The 19,197-nt window shown below is 34.6% G+C and overlaps 1 protein-coding gene across 7 annotated transcripts in view; it reads left to right on the top strand.

The window, feature by feature from the left end:
• Positions 1 to 18,685, top strand: part of LOC110994315 — a 195,111-nt gene extending 176,426 nt beyond the window's left edge. For 3 of the 7 annotated variants that reach the window (XM_022260877.2, XM_022260873.2, XM_022260874.2), the window contains 11 exons: positions 5,661 to 5,852; positions 5,919 to 6,054; positions 6,121 to 6,341; positions 6,416 to 6,994; positions 11,045 to 11,272; positions 11,355 to 11,559; positions 11,628 to 11,813; positions 12,118 to 12,356; positions 12,803 to 12,916; positions 13,265 to 13,344; positions 14,530 to 18,685. In XM_022260877.2, coding sequence (XP_022116569.2) covers positions 5,661 to 5,852; positions 5,919 to 6,054; positions 6,121 to 6,341; positions 6,416 to 6,994; positions 11,045 to 11,272; positions 11,355 to 11,559; positions 11,628 to 11,813; positions 12,118 to 12,356; positions 12,803 to 12,916; positions 13,265 to 13,344; positions 14,530 to 14,692 — 2,343 coding nt within the window. In that variant the 3' untranslated portion in view covers positions 14,693 to 18,685. The remainder of the gene's footprint in view (positions 1 to 5,660; positions 5,853 to 5,918; positions 6,055 to 6,120; positions 6,342 to 6,415; positions 6,995 to 11,044; positions 11,273 to 11,354; positions 11,560 to 11,627; positions 11,814 to 12,117; positions 12,357 to 12,802; positions 12,917 to 13,264; positions 13,345 to 14,529) is intronic. The other 4 variants (XM_022260876.2, XM_022260875.2, XM_022260878.2 and 1 more) reach the window with 4 other exon arrangements.
• Positions 18,686 to 19,197: the final 512 nt, after the last annotated feature.

Below are 19,197 nucleotides of genomic sequence, written 5' to 3'. Positions count from 1 at the left end.
AATCTTAATTATATTTTAACAAACTTTATCCTAATAATACTTAAAATGACGCATATTACTTAAAATATAAACAAACACTACAACTAGAATTGTGCAGTCACACTATTAATATTGCTCCTATAAGAATCTAAAAAGTTCACACGATAATTTTGGCACAGCTGCCGCTAATTTCTATTTAGCAAATAGATCTTATTCGTTCTGATTTCTCATCTAGTATAATGCATATGCAAATCTCCACCTTCCCGCGGTCTTTTGTTGTCCGACTGGTCATTTTATCTCATTTCGCGACTTCAAAGGGGTCATCAGATATTCCCATCATTCCATGTTTGTGAATCGGGAGATCAACACCTTTTTACTTTCATGTTTTTCTAATACACGTGTAATTTGTTACTAATGGATTGGATCACGCAACTTTTTCATACACCTACGTTCGCGAAGCCCAGGGTAAGTTTTCTTAACGTAATGAGCTGAGGTACAGCAAATTTATAAATCTAGAATAAAAAGGAACGATATATTTTGCAGATTAAAAATATAACGTCAATTTATAATATAGTTTGATTACATGTGATCTTTTATGATCGCATAATTACCAAAGAAATGACAACGTCTTGATTAACAATGAAATATCGCTGCTTACCGGTGTTGACTTTATGGCAACGAGGGTTTACCAAACTTAGGACGATATAATGTTTAAAGAACTTGTCTCATTCCAAAAAAAATATTTTATTTACATGAGAAACTTAATATTAATATGTATATATACGAGAGAGATACACGTCGCCATTAGCCGTCTTAATTTTAGTCAACTGTGATCATTCTAACATGCATGTTTACTGCTTTTTTGAATTTGTCAAACACTCCAATATTGCGAATTTGAGATGGTAATGGATTAAATAATTGCACACCCGCATACCTAATAGATTTCTTCAAATAATTTGTAAGCGGCTTCGGCAAGATAACCGAACTCGCTCGACGAGTATTGCGTGTAGTCGTGTATTAGATTTTTTTTTATTTTTTTTATATAAAAGTATATAGGACCACATTTAGTATATAGCAATTAATAATAATTAAAATTAGCGTCAATATTGCCGTGCGAATTAGTCGCTGGGACTATAACAGTATCATTGTATAATTCTAGAATCATAATAGTAAAGCTTAGAAAATCTTTTCCTTTGATCAGTCTTTTCGCACATTACCTTGATTTACCTTATGAATTATTAAAGAAGGAAAATCACGTAGTATAAAGAAAAACATTTATTTAACGGATTGAAGTTATGTATAATTGTAAACTTATAATTATTTAAACATAATTTTAAATTTAACCGACGTTTCGCGTGCAGCACTTGCGCTTTTTTTTGTCTTCAGTCACCGTGACCACGCACGCTGTAAAGCACGCGAAACGTCGCGTCGGTTAAATTTAAAATTATGTTTAAATAATTATAAGTTTACAATAATACATAACTTCAATCCGTTAAAACAATGTTTTTCTTTATACTACTAGACTATTTATATCTAAATCTACTCTATATAAGTTTACAATAATACATAACTACAATCCGTTAAAAAGTGTTTTTCTTTAAATGTGCAAAAGTTATGTTAATAAAAGGCAATACTAAGTGCAACAGTATAATCTAGTAGTGCCGAATACTAAACAATATAACAGAGAATTGATTTTTTTTCTTATACTCGTTTACAATGAAACAGACTAAAGTTCATATAAACAGCACGATTACGTGAATTTCAGTACATGGAGTGAGTTAACTGCTGTACAAACGTGATATATGGCAAAAACGCGGCCACCCTTCCGCCCGCCCAACCGCTCTGAACAGCTGCCTCGCACCTACCGCGCATTAGCCTAACGAGCTGCCGTAATGGCCACTGTTAGGGTTACGCTAAAAAACTTCAAATCAAATAAATTACTCAGGATGACCCATATATATCTGTATACTCATATATTACAGGCATTAAGCTGTATTTGTCATTGTGACAACCCTTACTTTACTGTTAAATAAATAAACATACTTTAGCATGTAAGCACAATTTTAGATTGTCTTGTCTTTGTTATTTTTGCGTCATATTTGTCTCTACGTAATCAAATCAATCTTTTCTATAAAGTAACTAGCTGAACTGGCAAACGTCGTTTTGCCATGTATGTCATTTATAATTAAAAAAGGGGTTGATCGTAGAGGAGTGAAAAATAGGGGTTATATGTATTTACTAATGCTGTATCATAAAAAAAATTAAAAAAAAAATTTTATAAAATTAAAAATAAATTTAGGGATGGATTACCCTTAACATTTAGGGGGATTAAAAATAGATGTTGTCTGATTCTCAGACCTACCCAATATGCACACAAAATTTTATGAGAATCGGGAAAGCCGTTTCGGAGGAGTTTAACCACAAACACCTCGACACGAGAATCTATATATATAAAAGAAAGTCGTGTTAGTTACACCACTTATAACTCAAGAACGGAAGAACAGATTTGGGTGAAAATTGGAATGGAGGTAGCTTAGAGCCAGGAGACGGACATAGGATACTTTTTATCCCGTTCGGCAGCGTTCCCGTGGGACTTGACATGAAACGTCAGTCACTATAAAACGTGGTATAACAAAAAAGAATAATAAAACGCAAATGATAGCTATGTAATTGACGTATAATGACAGCTATGTAATGACGTATATATGACAATTTGATATTTGTAAGAAATCAATATTCAAAATATTTCTATTAAATAAATAATTAAATGTAATGATAGTGCCATTGCCCATTCGTATAAACAGTGAAGAGAACTATAAAACTCGACATGGTCGTTTGTATTCAGTTCATCCAAATAATGATTAATGTTTCTATTTGTTGTTGTTGTCGAAAGACGCATTTAATCGAGTATTGGAGCGGGAACGTGAATATGATCACCAGGAATTAGATTTAGTAGTTCAAACGAATGTAACCCTGTTGAATTACCAACAAAAGCAAGTTTATGATACTTTAATGAAGGCAAACGATGATGAAAATGGCAAGACATTCCTCATGTCATTAGTTTTAGCAACTGTTCGGGCGAGATCCAACATAGCGGTTGCAGTTGCTTCTTCTGAAATAGCAGTCACATTGTTAGAAGGATGCCGTACGGCTCATTCAGAATTAAAATTACCGTTAAATCTTCAAACTATTGAAGAACCAACGTGTAATATTGCAAAACACTCAGCAATGGCAAAAGTTTTCGCGGCATCGAAAATCATCATCTGGGACGAATGCACAATGGCGCATAAACGTGCATTAGAAGCACTTAACCGAACATTAAAAGATTTACGCAATGACTCAAGATGTTTTGGAGGAGCAATGATTTTACTGTCTGGCGATTTCCGCCAAATACTGCCAGTAATTCCAAGATCTACGGCTGTCGACGAAATAAACACTTGCCTCAAGTCGTCAAACCTATGGCGCTATGTGAAGAAACTGCAGCTGACAACAAACATGAGAGTTACATTGCTTAATGATACATCTGCTGAAGATTTCTCGGAGCAATTGCTGACTATCGGTAATGGTCAAGTACCTGTCGATGAATGGAATCAAAAGACGATTTTATTAACAATGTGTTTCCAAACATTATTTCTAACTACAAAAATAATGAATGGTTGAGTGAGCGAGCAATTTCAGCGGCTAAGAATAAAGATGTAGATGACCTGAACTACATAATTCAAAATAAGATCATTGGAACAATGCTTCATTCAAATCTATTGACTGCGTCACAAATGAAGATGAAGCCACCAACTATCCCATTGAATTTTTAAACTCTTTGGACGTGCCTGGCTTACCACCGCACAATTTACGCCTAAAGGTTGGCTCCGTAGTAATCATGCTTCGAAACATAAACCAACCGTTGCACAGTTTTGCAACGGTATGCGTTTGGTGGTTAGAAAATTGAAGAACAATGTAATTTACGCTACGATAATGATAGGAAATCTCAAAGGTGAGGAAGTTCTTATTCCGAGGATCCCGATGATCCCAACCGATATGCCGTTTGAATTTAAAAGACTTCAATTTCCGATACGTCTTGCATTTGCCATGACCATCAACAAATCACAGGGCCAATCCTTAAAAGTTTGTGGTTTAAATCTAGAACATTCATGTTTTTCCCATGGTCAATTATACGTGGCATGTTCACGGGTCGGAAGACCATCAGCGTTGTTTGTTTTTGCGCCTGATAATAAAACAAAAAATGTCGTGTATCACAAGGTACTTAAGTGAAGAACAACCTATGTACTAAGATACAGAAATAATAATGAATGATTAATGTAGGTATTTAATTTTTTTGTATTTTTTCCAATAAAAAAAACAAACTGCTTATTTATTGCCATTAAGGCGGAACAAAGTTCGCCGGGGCAGCTTGTTTTATATATAAGATGATTGATGTGAAGATTGTAAAGTGACGTTATTATTTGTACGCATATCTATATAAATTCCTAAGTGGAATTTTTGGAAAATGCGAGTTTGCTTAGTTACAGAAATACCATATAAATCCGTCCTCGTTTTAATAACTATTTTATCATGACAACTTTATTCAGCAAGTGGATTATGTGATAACCCTAATAAATGTGATCATTACTAAATAGAGCCAATCTGCTCTACTTTAATATTTGTAAAGCCCTCATAAAACTATTCATAAATTCATATTTAGTAAATAGGTACGTTTCACTAGAACGTCTAAATTGCGTCCTATATTTACAGATAACGTTCTGTTTTAGTACAAAGAATCCTCACACCAATATTGTTGTAGAAGCTACTTGCTAATAATATAACTATTGGAATTTCCATTCCATTCCAATTGGAAAACTTCCAATCATATACCAGATCTTTTGTTAATCAAGTTAGAATGATAAATATGTACATTCCATTTGAAATTATCGTGAAAATAGTACAAATATCTAAAAGTACCACTTAGAGGATTAATTTTAATTAACCCTACATATGATAAGCTAATTCACATAACTCACTACACGCATTACACTAGTTTCAAAATTTCATTCATAATAGGAAATTCTATTCCGACGTTACCGCTCTACGGATGTCCGCAACTAATTAAAATTCTACGTGAATGAATAGCTGCAGTGCACAACTTGCACTTTGTGGTAAATTATGTCACTAAATACCACAACTTTCCGCTCAAATACAATAATATTAACATATTTACTAATTTGACGAATTAACTAGGTACACAATTAAAATAATTGAAAGTACTGAAACATATATTTGTACAAAAATTCTAGTCCTCAAAGTTACATTTCAATCCTGTAAGACAATATTTTTTATTAAAAGGTCCACTATACGTAATAATAAAATTATGAATCGAGATTATGATTATGATTATGATTGTTTAATTTTATATTAATAAGTTTTCTGTTGTTAATATTCAGTAATTAAAAGCATAGAAAATAAGGAAATTAATAAATCCATTTAGCGATTAAGGTTTAATAAACTAATCGGCTTTCGGATTAAGAATGTTTTCATTTTTATAGCGAAAAGAGTAACTTTTAATCCTGCAAAAATAGAAGCCATTAATTGAGTAAAACATTAACAATTTGGTCCCTTTTTAAGTACAAAGTTTTTTTTAAGTTCAAGGAGGTTTGAAGATTAATGTAATCCCGTGTTTTTCATTCCAGTCACAACAAGCAAGTCCGAAATGTGGCAGTGGGAATTCAACCAACGGAATTCCAATTAGTACCAGCATCTGTGGCACCATCTCTCGAGCTGGTGATGCTAAACCCGTCGAGTGCAACCTGTGCCATCGAAAGTTTAAAAATATACCAGCATTAAATGGGCACATGCGTCTACATGGAGGTTATTTTAAAAAGGTTGGTCAGTTTCTTGTTTATATTACCGCATTGCACTTTTGAGGAATAAATCTCCTAACTGTCCAGCAGGATTCCGACAATAAGAAGCTAGACAAGAAAGAATCAACTGGACCTCCACTGCAAACTGCGTCAGTCTCTGTTAGGGCGCTAATAGAAGAAAAAATTATTAGCCGTCGTGGCGCTACAACATCACAAGCGACAGGTAATTATAGAAATATTTAAAATTCAAGAATAGACGGAGAAACTATTAACGATGTACTTATTTCAGGAGTAATAGATACAACAACTCGTTCTGGTTTTGCGACGCCTGCGCCACCTCCATTATCAAGCATTCGTACGTCAGCATTGCCGGCTTCACCTGCTACAACTTCAGTACACTTTGTATCGCCAAAAGTACCACCAGTTACCCTTGGTTCTAACGTATCCAACATCACTACGGCGCAAAGGGATTCAACCCTTATTGAGCTTCTTAAGAAGGGAAACTCAAAGGTATGTTATTTAATAGTTTTTCTTTTATTTTATTTTTGAATATATAGTAGATTAATAAATAAACTTAAATTTAGGTAGTGAAACGATCGGCATCCGACCCAGGCCAATGCTCACCCCAACAGGAATTTACTTTTCGACCAGAACTATTTGGAGTGTCATTTAACTCAGACGATGGGTACTTCTCACCGGCATTAAATGAAGACACGTTTCATTTCACTACTACACCTGATCAGTTAGAAGAATTAGCATCCCTGGAAGACTATGCTACCGTAGCAGCATCGATACATGAACGATCGCCAGTTACTTTCCCGTCCAATCGTCGTTTAGCTGCAGTACTGAATTCACCGTTACCAGAATCATTAGCGGATTTTGGTGCTTGCCACGATGGCACTGCTGTTCCATCTCCAGGACTTCCTGGATATACAGAACATTCTCCGAGCCTTTCGTACTCTACTGGTGATTCACCAGGTGTTGCATATGCGGCGACATCACCAAGTGGTAGTTATTCAACGCATCCGACGCCATCTCCTGGCCTAACATACCCCACACCTCCTGCTTCGTTGGATGCCCAGTCGCCAGCTCATACAGTTCCAAGAGCGTCATCGCCACTCACGGCCGCTTTTTTTACGGCCACTATGTCCAGTCAAGAAGAGGTAAGTGTTGGACATTGTCATTACGGTGTATGTTGAGAAACGTGTCGTATCGCAAGATTAGTACTAACATACTTCCTTTTATAAGGGATACAAGCTGCCCCGGCGAACTTTGTTCCGCCTTAATGGCAATAAATAAGCAGTTTGTTTTTTTTATTGGAAAAAATACAAAAAAATTAAATACCTACATTAATCATTCATTATTATTTCTGTATCTTAGTACATAGGTTGTTCTTCACTTAAGTACCTTGTGATACACGACATTTTTTGTTTTATTATCAGGCGCAAAAACAAACAACGCTGATGGTCTTCCGACCCGTGAACATGCCACGTATAATTGACCATGGGAAAAACATGAATGTTCTAGATTTAAACCACAAACTTTTAAGGATTGGCCCTGTGATTTGTTGATGGTCATGGCAAATGCAAGACGTATCGGAAATTGAAGTCTTTTAAATTCAAACGGCATATCGGTTGGGATCATCGGGATCCTCGGAATAAGAACTTCCTCACCTTTGAGATTTCCTATCATTATCGTAGCGTAAATTACATTGTTCTTCAATTTTCTAACCACCAAACGCATACCGTTGCAAAACTGTGCAACGGTTGGTTTATGTTTCGAAGCATGATTACTACGGAGCCAACCTTTAGGCGTAAATTGTGCGGTGGTAAGCCAGGCACGTCCAAAGAGTTTAAAAATTCAATGGGATAGTTGGTGGCTTCATCTTCATTTGTGACGCAGTCAATAGATTTGAATGAAGCATTGTTCCAATGATCTTATTTTGAATTATGTAGTTCAGGTCATCTACATCTTTATTCTTAGCCGCTGAAATTGCTCGCTCACTCAACCATTCATTATTTTTGTAGTTAGAAATAATGTTTGGAAACACATTGTTAATAAAATCGTCTTTTGATTCCATTCATCGACAGGTACTTGACCATTACCGATAGTCAGCAATTGCTCCGAGAAATCTTCAGCAGATGTATCATTAAGCAATGTAACTCTCATGTTTGTTGTCAGCTGCAGTTTCTTCACATAGCGCCATAGGTTTGACGACTTGAGGCAAGTGTTTATTTCGTCGACAGCCGTAGATCTTGGAATTACTGGCAGTATTTGGCGGAAATCGCCAGACAGTAAAATCATTGCTCCTCCAAAACATCTTGAGTCATTGCGTAAATCTTTTAATGTTCGGTTAAGTGCTTCTAATGCACGTTTATGCGCCATTGTGCATTCGTCCCAGATGATGATTTTCGATGCCGCGAAAACTTTTGCCATTGCTGAGTGTTTTGCAATATTACACGTTGGTTCTTCAATAGTTTGAAGATTTAACGGTAATTTTAATTCTGAATGAGCCGTACGGCATCCTTCTAACAATGTGACTGCTATTTCAGAAGAAGCAACTGCAACCGCTATGTTGGATCTCGCCCGAACAGTTGCTAAAACTAATGACATGAGGAATGTCTTGCCATTTTCATCATCGTTTGCCTTCATTAAAGTATCATAAACTTGCTTTTGTTGGTAATTCAACAGGGTTACATTCGTTTGAACTACTAAATCTAATTCCTGGTGATCATATTCACGTTCCCGCTCCAATACTCGATTAAATGCGTCTTTCGACAACAACAACAAATAGAAACATTAATCATTATTTGGATGAACTGAATACAAACGACCATGTCGAGTTTTATAGTTCTCTTCACTGTTTATACGAATGGGCAATGGCACTATCATTACATTTAATTATTTATTTAATAGAAATATTTTGAATATTGATTTCTTACAAATATCAAATTGTCATATATACGTCATTACATAGCTGTCATTATACGTCAATTACATAGCTATCATTTGCGTTTTATTATTCTTTTTTGTTATACCACGTTTTATAGTGACTGACGTTTCATGTCAAGTCCCACGGGAACGCTGCCGAACGGGATAAAAAGTATCCTATGTCCGTCTCCTGGCTCTAAGCTACCTCCATTCCAATTTTCACCCAAATCTGTTCTTCCGTTCTTGAGTTATAAGTGGTGTAACTAACACGACTTTCTTTTATATATATAGACAAGCTGCCCCGGCGAACTTTGTTCCGCCTTAATGGCAATAAATAAGCAGTTTGTTTTTTTTATTGGAAAAAATACAAAAAAATTAAATACCTACATTAATCATTCATTATTATTTCTGTATCTTAGTACATAGGTTGTTCTTCACTTAAGTACCTTGTGATACACGACATTTTTTGTTTTATTATCAGGCGCAAAAACAAACAACGCTGATGGTCTTCCGACCCGTGAACATGCCACGTATAATTGACCATGGGAAAAACATGAATGTTCTAGATTTAAACCACAAACTTTTAAGGATTGGCCCTGTGATTTGTTGATGGTCATGGCAAATGCAAGACGTATCGGAAATTGAAGTCTTTTAAATTCAAACGGCATATCGGTTGGGATCATCGGGATCCTCGGAATAAGAACTTCCTCACCTTTGAGATTTCCTATCATTATCGTAGCGTAAATTACATTGTTCTTCAATTTTCTAACCACCAAACGCATACCGTTGCAAAACTGTGCAACGGTTGGTTTATGTTTCGAAGCATGATTACTACGGAGCCAACCTTTAGGCGTAAATTGTGCGGTGGTAAGCCAGGCACGTCCAAAGAGTTTAAAAATTCAATGGGATAGTTGGTGGCTTCATCTTCATTTGTGACGCAGTCAATAGATTTGAATGAAGCATTGTTCCAATGATCTTATTTTGAATTATGTAGTTCAGGTCATCTACATCTTTATTCTTAGCCGCTGAAATTGCTCGCTCACTCAACCATTCATTATTTTTGTAGTTAGAAATAATGTTTGGAAACACATTGTTAATAAAATCGTCTTTTGATTCCATTCATCGACAGGTACTTGACCATTACCGATAGTCAGCAATTGCTCCGAGAAATCTTCAGCAGATGTATCATTAAGCAATGTAACTCTCATGTTTGTTGTCAGCTGCAGTTTCTTCACATAGCGCCATAGGTTTGACGACTTGAGGCAAGTGTTTATTTCGTCGACAGCCGTAGATCTTGGAATTACTGGCAGTATTTGGCGGAAATCGCCAGACAGTAAAATCATTGCTCCTCCAAAACATCTTGAGTCATTGCGTAAATCTTTTAATGTTCGGTTAAGTGCTTCTAATGCACGTTTATGCGCCATTGTGCATTCGTCCCAGATGATGATTTTCGATGCCGCGAAAACTTTTGCCATTGCTGAGTGTTTTGCAATATTACACGTTGGTTCTTCAATAGTTTGAAGATTTAACGGTAATTTTAATTCTGAATGAGCCGTACGGCATCCTTCTAACAATGTGACTGCTATTTCAGAAGAAGCAACTGCAACCGCTATGTTGGATCTCGCCCGAACAGTTGCTAAAACTAATGACATGAGGAATGTCTTGCCATTTTCATCATCGTTTGCCTTCATTAAAGTATCATAAACTTGCTTTTGTTGGTAATTCAACAGGGTTACATTCGTTTGAACTACTAAATCTAATTCCTGGTGATCATATTCACGTTCCCGCTCCAATACTCGATTAAATGCGTCTTTCGACAACAACAACAAATAGAAACATTAATCATTATTTGGATGAACTGAATACAAACGACCATGTCGAGTTTTATAGTTCTCTTCACTGTTTATACGAATGGGCAATGGCACTATCATTACATTTAATTATTTATTTAATAGAAATATTTTGAATATTGATTTCTTACAAATATCAAATTGTCATATATACGTCATTACATAGCTGTCATTATACGTCAATTACATAGCTATCATTTGCGTTTTATTATTCTTTTTTGTTATACCACGTTTTATAGTGACTGACGTTTCATGTCAAGTCCCACGGGAACGCTGCCGAACGGGATAAAAAGTATCCTATGTCCGTCTCCTGGCTCTAAGCTACCTCCATTCCAATTTTCACCCAAATCTGTTCTTCCGTTCTTGAGTTATAAGTGGTGTAACTAACACGACTTTCTTTTATATATATAGATAATGGTCTGCATCTTTTAGGTAGAGGAGGCTCTCGAAGAAGTATTACCGGACGAGTGTAGAGCTCTGGACGTGTATACTTTAAATCAGTCGCCGACTGCACGGCGGATGATGCTCAACTCCGAAGATCCATTGCTCTCTAGTAGCCCTCGCGATTTCCCCCATTCGAGGTCAATGCGACGTCAACGTTCAGCTACACCTATTCCTACATCTCTACATCAATGGCAATCCGAAAACAATTCACTTCAAGTAATTATTTTTCATATATTATACATTATTAATAAAATGAATATTTAATTTGATTTTTTTTTAATAAATAACTTTTTTACAGGTTTGTGTTGAAGGCCGCGAGGGGGTGCCTGCGGTGTTCCTCAGTCCAAACAGTATACCGCCTTCCCCGCAGCGAAGAAAACGAAAAGCATCTCCAACTGGACCACACAGATCACGAATGCGTCGTGCGCCTACCCACTACACCCCACAGCCGATTCTTTCTCCTGATAGAGATGGGCCCGGGTTGTATGTCGACTTTATAAGTGGTAAGGTATTTTAATAATATCAAAATTCCTTGTGCGCCTTACATCTTAACATGGAAATACATTTCTAGGTATATCAGGTACGGAAGCCGAAGTGCTATCACAATTTGAAGATAACCAAACGCCACGTATTAACATCGGAGCAGAACATCAGGCTGACATACCGGAATTGTGTTCCGATCGCGTAGATTTGCATCGAGTGCCAGAACAACTTCTTTGGGACCCTGGCATTAATGATGCGCTTGATGATAATGAGGGTAAATTTTTTAACAATTTTAATACAAAATTTCTATTCACTTAATTTCAATCTTTAAGAACAAAAAAAATATTCACGATGCTCTCTGCCAGTGTCATACCCAATTTTTAGCCTTTTACAAAAGTATTTCTGCAGTTTATGTAAGACATATCTGTGCTAGAATTTCACAAAATAGTCGTAGCGTAATTCCTATTTGGTTTTTTCTGGGAAAGTAATTCCTATTGTTAAGCTAGTTACGATACTAGCTTAACTATGCGATATGAATTAAATAAGATTAACACAAGATTCATTAATCTTATTTGCAGTTCGTATGTTTATGGAGCTAGCAATGTGCGCCGCCATGCCTGTAGGAGGCCATACCAGGGAGTTCGCATTACAAACTCTTGGAGAATGCGGGGGTGACATTCGCGCTGCTACACTTCGGCTTATGTCTCGACCACCTGCGCCTGCGCAGCATGAGGCCAGATGGACCCCTGATGAGGTGGAGGCTTTCTTAAATGGCCTCGCGCACTACGATAAGGATTTCTATAGGATTTCACACTTGGTGAGTGTGACACAAACGGTAGACATGTTGATGATAATAATGATTTTTAAATTAATTTATTGACTCAATATCAATTATTCACGTCAATTTGGTATGTCATTTTCAAATTCAAAGTCGAAATAACTTTATTCTATACGTAAACAAGTACACCTATGGACAGAAAAGAAGCTAAATTAATTCTAACGTTACTTTTAAAAGTCAAGTCAAGGGCGTATTGCGGGCAAAAAGAACTGGCGAGAAACTGTGCCACTCTTTTAATTGCTAAGTTTTGAGTCATACATATTGTTTGAACTAGAGCAAGTCAATCCCAAGGATTAGGATCATTTAAACATTCGTTGTTTAGTGATAATTCTCTAATTTCGCATTAAATAATATACTATATATTGTATATATCTTATTACTTAACTGGATCAATTAAGTAATAAAGACGAACACTATACTTACAGATAAGAACAAAAGACTCAAAACAATGCGTCCAATTCTACTACTTCTGGAAGAAAGTGACCAGAGATTACAAAACTCTATATTTACGCAGCTGGAGTGATGCGCGACAACCACAAGTAAGCAGCGCCCACGCACCCCTGCATTTTGTCTTCAGACTTACAGAAAACTAATATGTAGCTAATGTATTAATACAGTTTCAAAAATGGAACGTATAGTATTGTATGACAATCTGATTTGCTGACTGTACTTCGAAAGTTGTACGAACTCGTGTTGGAAATATACAGTTGTAACAAAATCCACGTAAAACATTTCATTCTTGCGAATAGAACAATATTATATTGATAAAAATTCTCATGATTTGGAAGTAAAAAATAACGGAACTTAACTGAATCTGCTATTATACGAAAACAAAGTTAACGGGATTTTTGTTACACTGTATATAGTTATTGTACCGACTTATTCAGGGTACGTTCGTGCACACTCCGAGTACTTCATCGCCCACTTCCTTCGAGGGTGAAGGGTACCCGTGCAAAATATGTGGGAAGTAAGTTTATACGTTCAAAACGTGCCAAAAGCTTGTCACTGTTAATTCAAGCTAACGGGTGGGCTTATAAAAACGCTTATTGCAATTCACTCGTTAAGTACATTATTTAAAATTTCAGATTTCTTGATTAAAGATTAAAGTATCAGACAACAGATATACCATGATAAATTAAATAGTCCTTTATTCTCTATATAGTTCTGAAACGAGGTATACCGCATTGACTTCCGTGTTTCAATTTATCCTTCTGCAAATTCTTAATTTAAACATGAAATTCAATGAGCGTTTTTGCGACTCATAGGTTATGGCGAGAGATAATAAGCGGCAGTCATAACGCATGTATTTAGTATAATTTATATGTAAACTAAACAATAATTGATTGAACCTAAATAGGCGTAACTGGTAACCCACTCAGGCCCTGTTTTGTTTTTATAGCCTTTTACATTATTTACAGGCACATTCAGGCTTTATGAACGATACTTATTAAGTTTTAACCTTGATTAATTTTTACTTGTTCAACGGTTTTCGTTTTTCAGTTGACATAAAAGAATCCAAAGAAGCCGTATTCAATTTAAATAAATGTTGCCATTTTTGTTTCTCTGAACTTCTGCATGACACGGTTTTATTTAAGTAATTATTTTTAATGTTCCTGATTCCCGCCACATTACATTAACCACAAGTCCTTTAATTAAGCCTATTTAGGTTCTTCTATATGGGTTTGGCGTTTTGTTTAGTATAATATAATGAGTATCATATGTTCGGATTTAAATGTTTTCTTAGTACTAGTTTTAGGTCATATGGATATGGGTTTTAAGATTTGATGTTAATTGCATGTTAGGGTTTTCTGCTTTATTAAACATACAGCGAAATGGAATCTATTTGACATAGAAATTCCTTCGGGAAACCGGCCCAGAGCCGAGATATTTAAAATTAATCAAACCTATGGAATATAATTCATAAGAGATATCCCGGGGACCACACTATGTCGAATAGTTTGTAAAGTAAATATATTAAGCATAAAGTCCATATATATAATATAGTAATAGGTATACAAAATATTCTAATCGCACTCGGCTTCATACAAATATTTTACATGATTTTCTTGCTACTAAAGCCTCGCTTAGCTCGCCCTGCTTTCGCTTTTTTTAAGTTATTTTCTGTTGCCTTTAAACGTTTTTGTTGTTTCAGAGTATTTAACAAAGTAAAAAGTCGTAGCGCGCACATGAAATCGCACCGGCCACTCGACGCCGAACCCAAACGGCCTAAACTCGAAAAACCTTATGAAAAGGTCGAGGCTGACGAAAGGTCCCAAGCGACTGCCGAATACAAAAATAGGCCTCACTATAATTGATTCGTTGCTCACTCATTCCGCCCACGCGTCTTTTCGCCAACTAATCAGAATAAATGTATTTATGTTCTGGTACAGCTTTGGCACAGCTAATTATACATCTACAGTTGGAATGTATTATTCAGTTTACTTGACTAATTTTCTTGACATTAATGTGTTAAATCGAAATCTTTAGTAACTAATAAAAAGGTGTCATAGAAATAATTATAACTTTACAGAAGATAGATTCAGTCACTTTCTAAATACTATATAACAGAGTATAATCAGTTATGCCGAATCTGTATCTAGCGCTGCCTCAGGACGCAAAACGCAAACACTGATAACAAAATGGACGCGAAATGCTACAATACTTAAGCATTTATTTGTTGTAAATCTAGATTTACTAAAGAATCTAGTACTAGAAGCTAGATTTAGACATGGAATCGACTTTCAAAATTGTAACGTTAAAGCATTACTTTAATGATATTTTGTATACACATGTTATTATAGGAACCAGTCCTTAGACAGAAGACTTATTATATTCACGTGTCGTTGTGACTTTCAGACTAAAATGACTTGTCTGTGGCTGCCATGTGACACGCGGGAATAAGAATTTTGCTAAAGGCTTTGGTGAAGTTTTTATATAACTTTCAATGTGACTGCAAGTGTGATGTTGTAAATATGTAGTATTAGATCTGTGGGCGAGCTATTACCTACGTGTATATGTAACAAGTACGTGTGATAATGTTTGTGTAGTAACTACACTACCTCGTTTCTACAGTGCCAGCTCAGCTCACTGTTACGGCTTGTTTGCTCAGTTTGTTATTTTTAAGTAGATGAATTTGTTACGATATGTTGTTTTTCTTTTTAGCTAGACAATTAACGGAATTCAATTTAGCGTCCGTGCCGAGAACTAGTCACATATCGATCAGTTTTAGATTAATATTGACAGAATTTACAGAGGCATCTGTGGGTAACTTGACATCTACGAGATATAATTCAAATTATAGTTTTTCGCATAAAATTCTGGAAGATGAAAATATATTCATTTTAGTGTAAAAACTCCGCCAAATTCTTTCGGGATATAACAATAATATCGGCCTAAAATTAATATACAAAATTACTTTATTCCTAGTTCAAGTTATTCACAGAACCAAATTTTATATGAAAAAAATTAATGGAACGATATTTTTTTACACAAATATTCATAAAATGCTCAAATGTTCTATATTTTACGTTGATAATTTTATTATCTTGTTCCTGTTATTAATTATTTATTGTATACTCGAATACTAATTTATGAATGTACATTATTTTCTATTAATATAAGATAATATGTACCTAAGTATGCATGTACCTACGTGTTGTGATAATTGGATGTTATAATTTCCTTGTAACTATACTTGAACTATTTTTATGTACAAATCTGGCAAAAATAGAATGCTCAATTTCGCGTTGTTCAACTGCCTATTTTAAACTCATTTCATCGCTGCCAAAAAGCCCAGTACTTGCGGTTGTGAACTTTTTAAATTTCGTCTTCCGGTTAGAATTGATTTCCGGGCAGTATTCCTTTTAAAAGACATGTAAATAGTTATTGCGTGTACCTACGATTGAAATTATTTCGGAATAAGATTTAATGAGCGTTTAACGCTCTCAGTATTATTCAACAACTTGTTGAAGGTATTTATATTTTGTATAAGAAGACCTGAGAGCTTACGGATTAGCTGCGCTGGAGATATACCTACGCATTATCTGCCCTCCGGTCCTTAGCGATTATTTTAAAAGCTGACGTAGGTGATAGACTATTGCGCGAAACTCGTAGCATAGTAGACGCTTGTATAGTCTTTCGTCTATATCGGCACTAAATACCAAAGTGTGAAATTTAGTTAAAATGTATTTAATTTAGAATAAGAAGAACCAGAAGCTATGTAACACTAACTTGTGTGATGATTTGGTTGTGTTCTATTTTAACATAGACAAATACTTAAGACAAATATATTGCATCATTTAATTAGTATATGCCGTCGCCGTGCCAAACGATTGCCAAAACTGTACTATAAGTCTAGCTTTATTTTTTAATTACAATCTTATCTCTTTTAAAATAACTAATCCTTTTATTCTTACAGTCAAAGACAACAATATTATTCTAGATACAAACTCGAATATAATTTTATTGTCATTAAAGATTTATATTTCTTCAAATGTTAAATACTAAGAGTAGCAAATTTACATTAGTTAATCGCAAAAAAGCCATTGGTTGTGTTTACATTAATTTAAATATTTAAATTTTTAACTCTTAATAAATAGGATTTATTATATTTTGAAAATAATTCAGAGATTCTTAACTGTACTTCTACAAAATTATAACGATTTAAGGAAAATTCCCTCCAAAGAAACTTCTTAGCTATTAAGACTGAATGCTAATTCAATTTCATTTTCTAGAAAAAAAATTTCTATTGCTTGTAGACTATATTCTATGTATTAGAAAGAAAATTATATACATATTTGTGTATAACGGCACATACGCGATCGTTGTAAAAATACAAAGCCAACAAAACGAGTGTGAAAAGTAATCACAATTGCAGTAGCGTCCCATCTGCGACAGAAGCACTTGACTAGGTTTTTCTGGAAAGTGAGTCAAGTGATTGAATAGTATAATGTGGTATTAGAAATAGTATCTACTTTCTTTTATCTTTGTAGGTATATCGCAGAGCTAATCCCATTCCATGTGCCAAAACTAGTCAGGGTGTAGCTTTATAATACCCTAATGAGTCATATTCATCATATTATTTTAAAATAATGAAATCGCAGCATTTCATTAGAAAATTTAAAGCAAATACCTATTACAAAAATATTAAAATAAGTATTAAATTATTTATAAGATCAATTGAGAAATAGAGTGAATTATCTTATTTCAATTTAAACATAGAAGTGCCTTACGATTTTATTTTTGTACTATTATTATTATTTTGATTGTTTTCTTTGAAGATGTCATAAAATTACTAATCACTGTTTTGCATTTATTTAATTGCGCTTTTCTGTAGAAAGTGCCAATATCAGATGGCGGACTTAGTTATTAAAATTACAATATGATACATCGACAGGTAGGAAAAATAAAATCATGTCAATTTATCGTGAACTAATGTTAAAAAATTAAGGACTCGTAGGGAGCGCAAGTCACCTTCTGTTAATAATCCTAGATGCATTCTTCACTTTTCTATTCCCTGCTTAGTGTTTCATTTCAAATATGTGTAATTGTATATATTTATACGTATCTAATATATTTAATGTCATTAACACTCATAAATGTTAATAAGTATAAAATTATAAACCTAGTAATTATATTTTATAAACCTAAGTGGATTATATTCTTCTAATTTTGTATTGAAAATTTTTACGAAGGGCAACTTTCAGTGTGCAGTGCTACTATTAAGGAAATAAGCGAACACAGATAATCACCACCATAGAGTAAAAAGCAATTCTATCCGAATTCTGTAGACTACATAAAAAATACTTAATTGGTAGTACTGCATCAAATAATACGTACTTAATACGTTTAGTGTAATAGTAGAATGTAAATGAAACGTGCCAAATGCACGATAATTTGATATTACACTCTGTGTTGTGATTTTGAACGTTCTGTAAATTACGAATCTTTGAAATACTATGAGAAAATTGTAGACACCTTCTAGATTAGCGCAATTCTTCGCGTAGAAATGTTAGGGCATGTAGATAATAGATATTCATTGGAAGATGTAAATGTATTAATTATTAATTCTAGATTCATTGTTATATTGAATGTGATGAATTGTAATGAACAACGACACGCTAATTCCTCGCCCGGCCTGCGCCACGGCGAATTCACAACTTCGCATATCCTTGAAACAATAAGTAATTAAAAAAAACTATTACATATATATTGATAAATTTATTAGGGTAACTAATTTTTTAAGACAATGACTATTACGTGATCTTTTAGATTGTCTTTATTAATAAATATATGGTGAAGGTTTTGTCGACTTGTTTTTCATTTTATCGCCTCTTCCTTTTTTATTATTAAACGTGGCAATTAAAGACCACCTATACATCAGTTTTCATGGCATACGTGAATTTGGTCAATATTTTACTCCATACATCAATCGACAGATTGTAATAGACATCTGTCAATACAAGCTATCCATAGTAGGTCGGATCGGTGTATGGATAAACCTTTTATAAAAATGATTTATATAAAATATATATATATATATGTACCAATATCCTACTTTAAGATTTTACTTTCACCATCTCAAAAAGCTATTTGAGATGTTTTAAACATAGGCATATTTTAATATTATTTGAACGGTTTTATTTACTTTATTTTGTGTATATTATCAAATACGAGTGTAAAGAGCGAAGAGAATGCATTCTATCCGTCGCCAAAAATGGATTGTCTTCGTAGGTTTTGGTTATTGGGATGCGGATAGGAGATCGGTCAACTGTCACGGTCTGATCTCAGAATGTTTTCAATCTGAGATTGTGGATTAATT

The sequence above is a fragment of the Pieris rapae genome, chromosome 11, assembly GCF_905147795.1.
Source record: "Pieris rapae chromosome 11, ilPieRapa1.1, whole genome shotgun sequence".
NCBI lineage: Eukaryota > Metazoa > Arthropoda > Insecta > Lepidoptera > Pieridae > Pieris > Pieris rapae.
The sequence above is the reverse complement of the archived record's forward strand: the minus strand, read 5'-3'. Positions and strand labels throughout refer to the sequence as shown.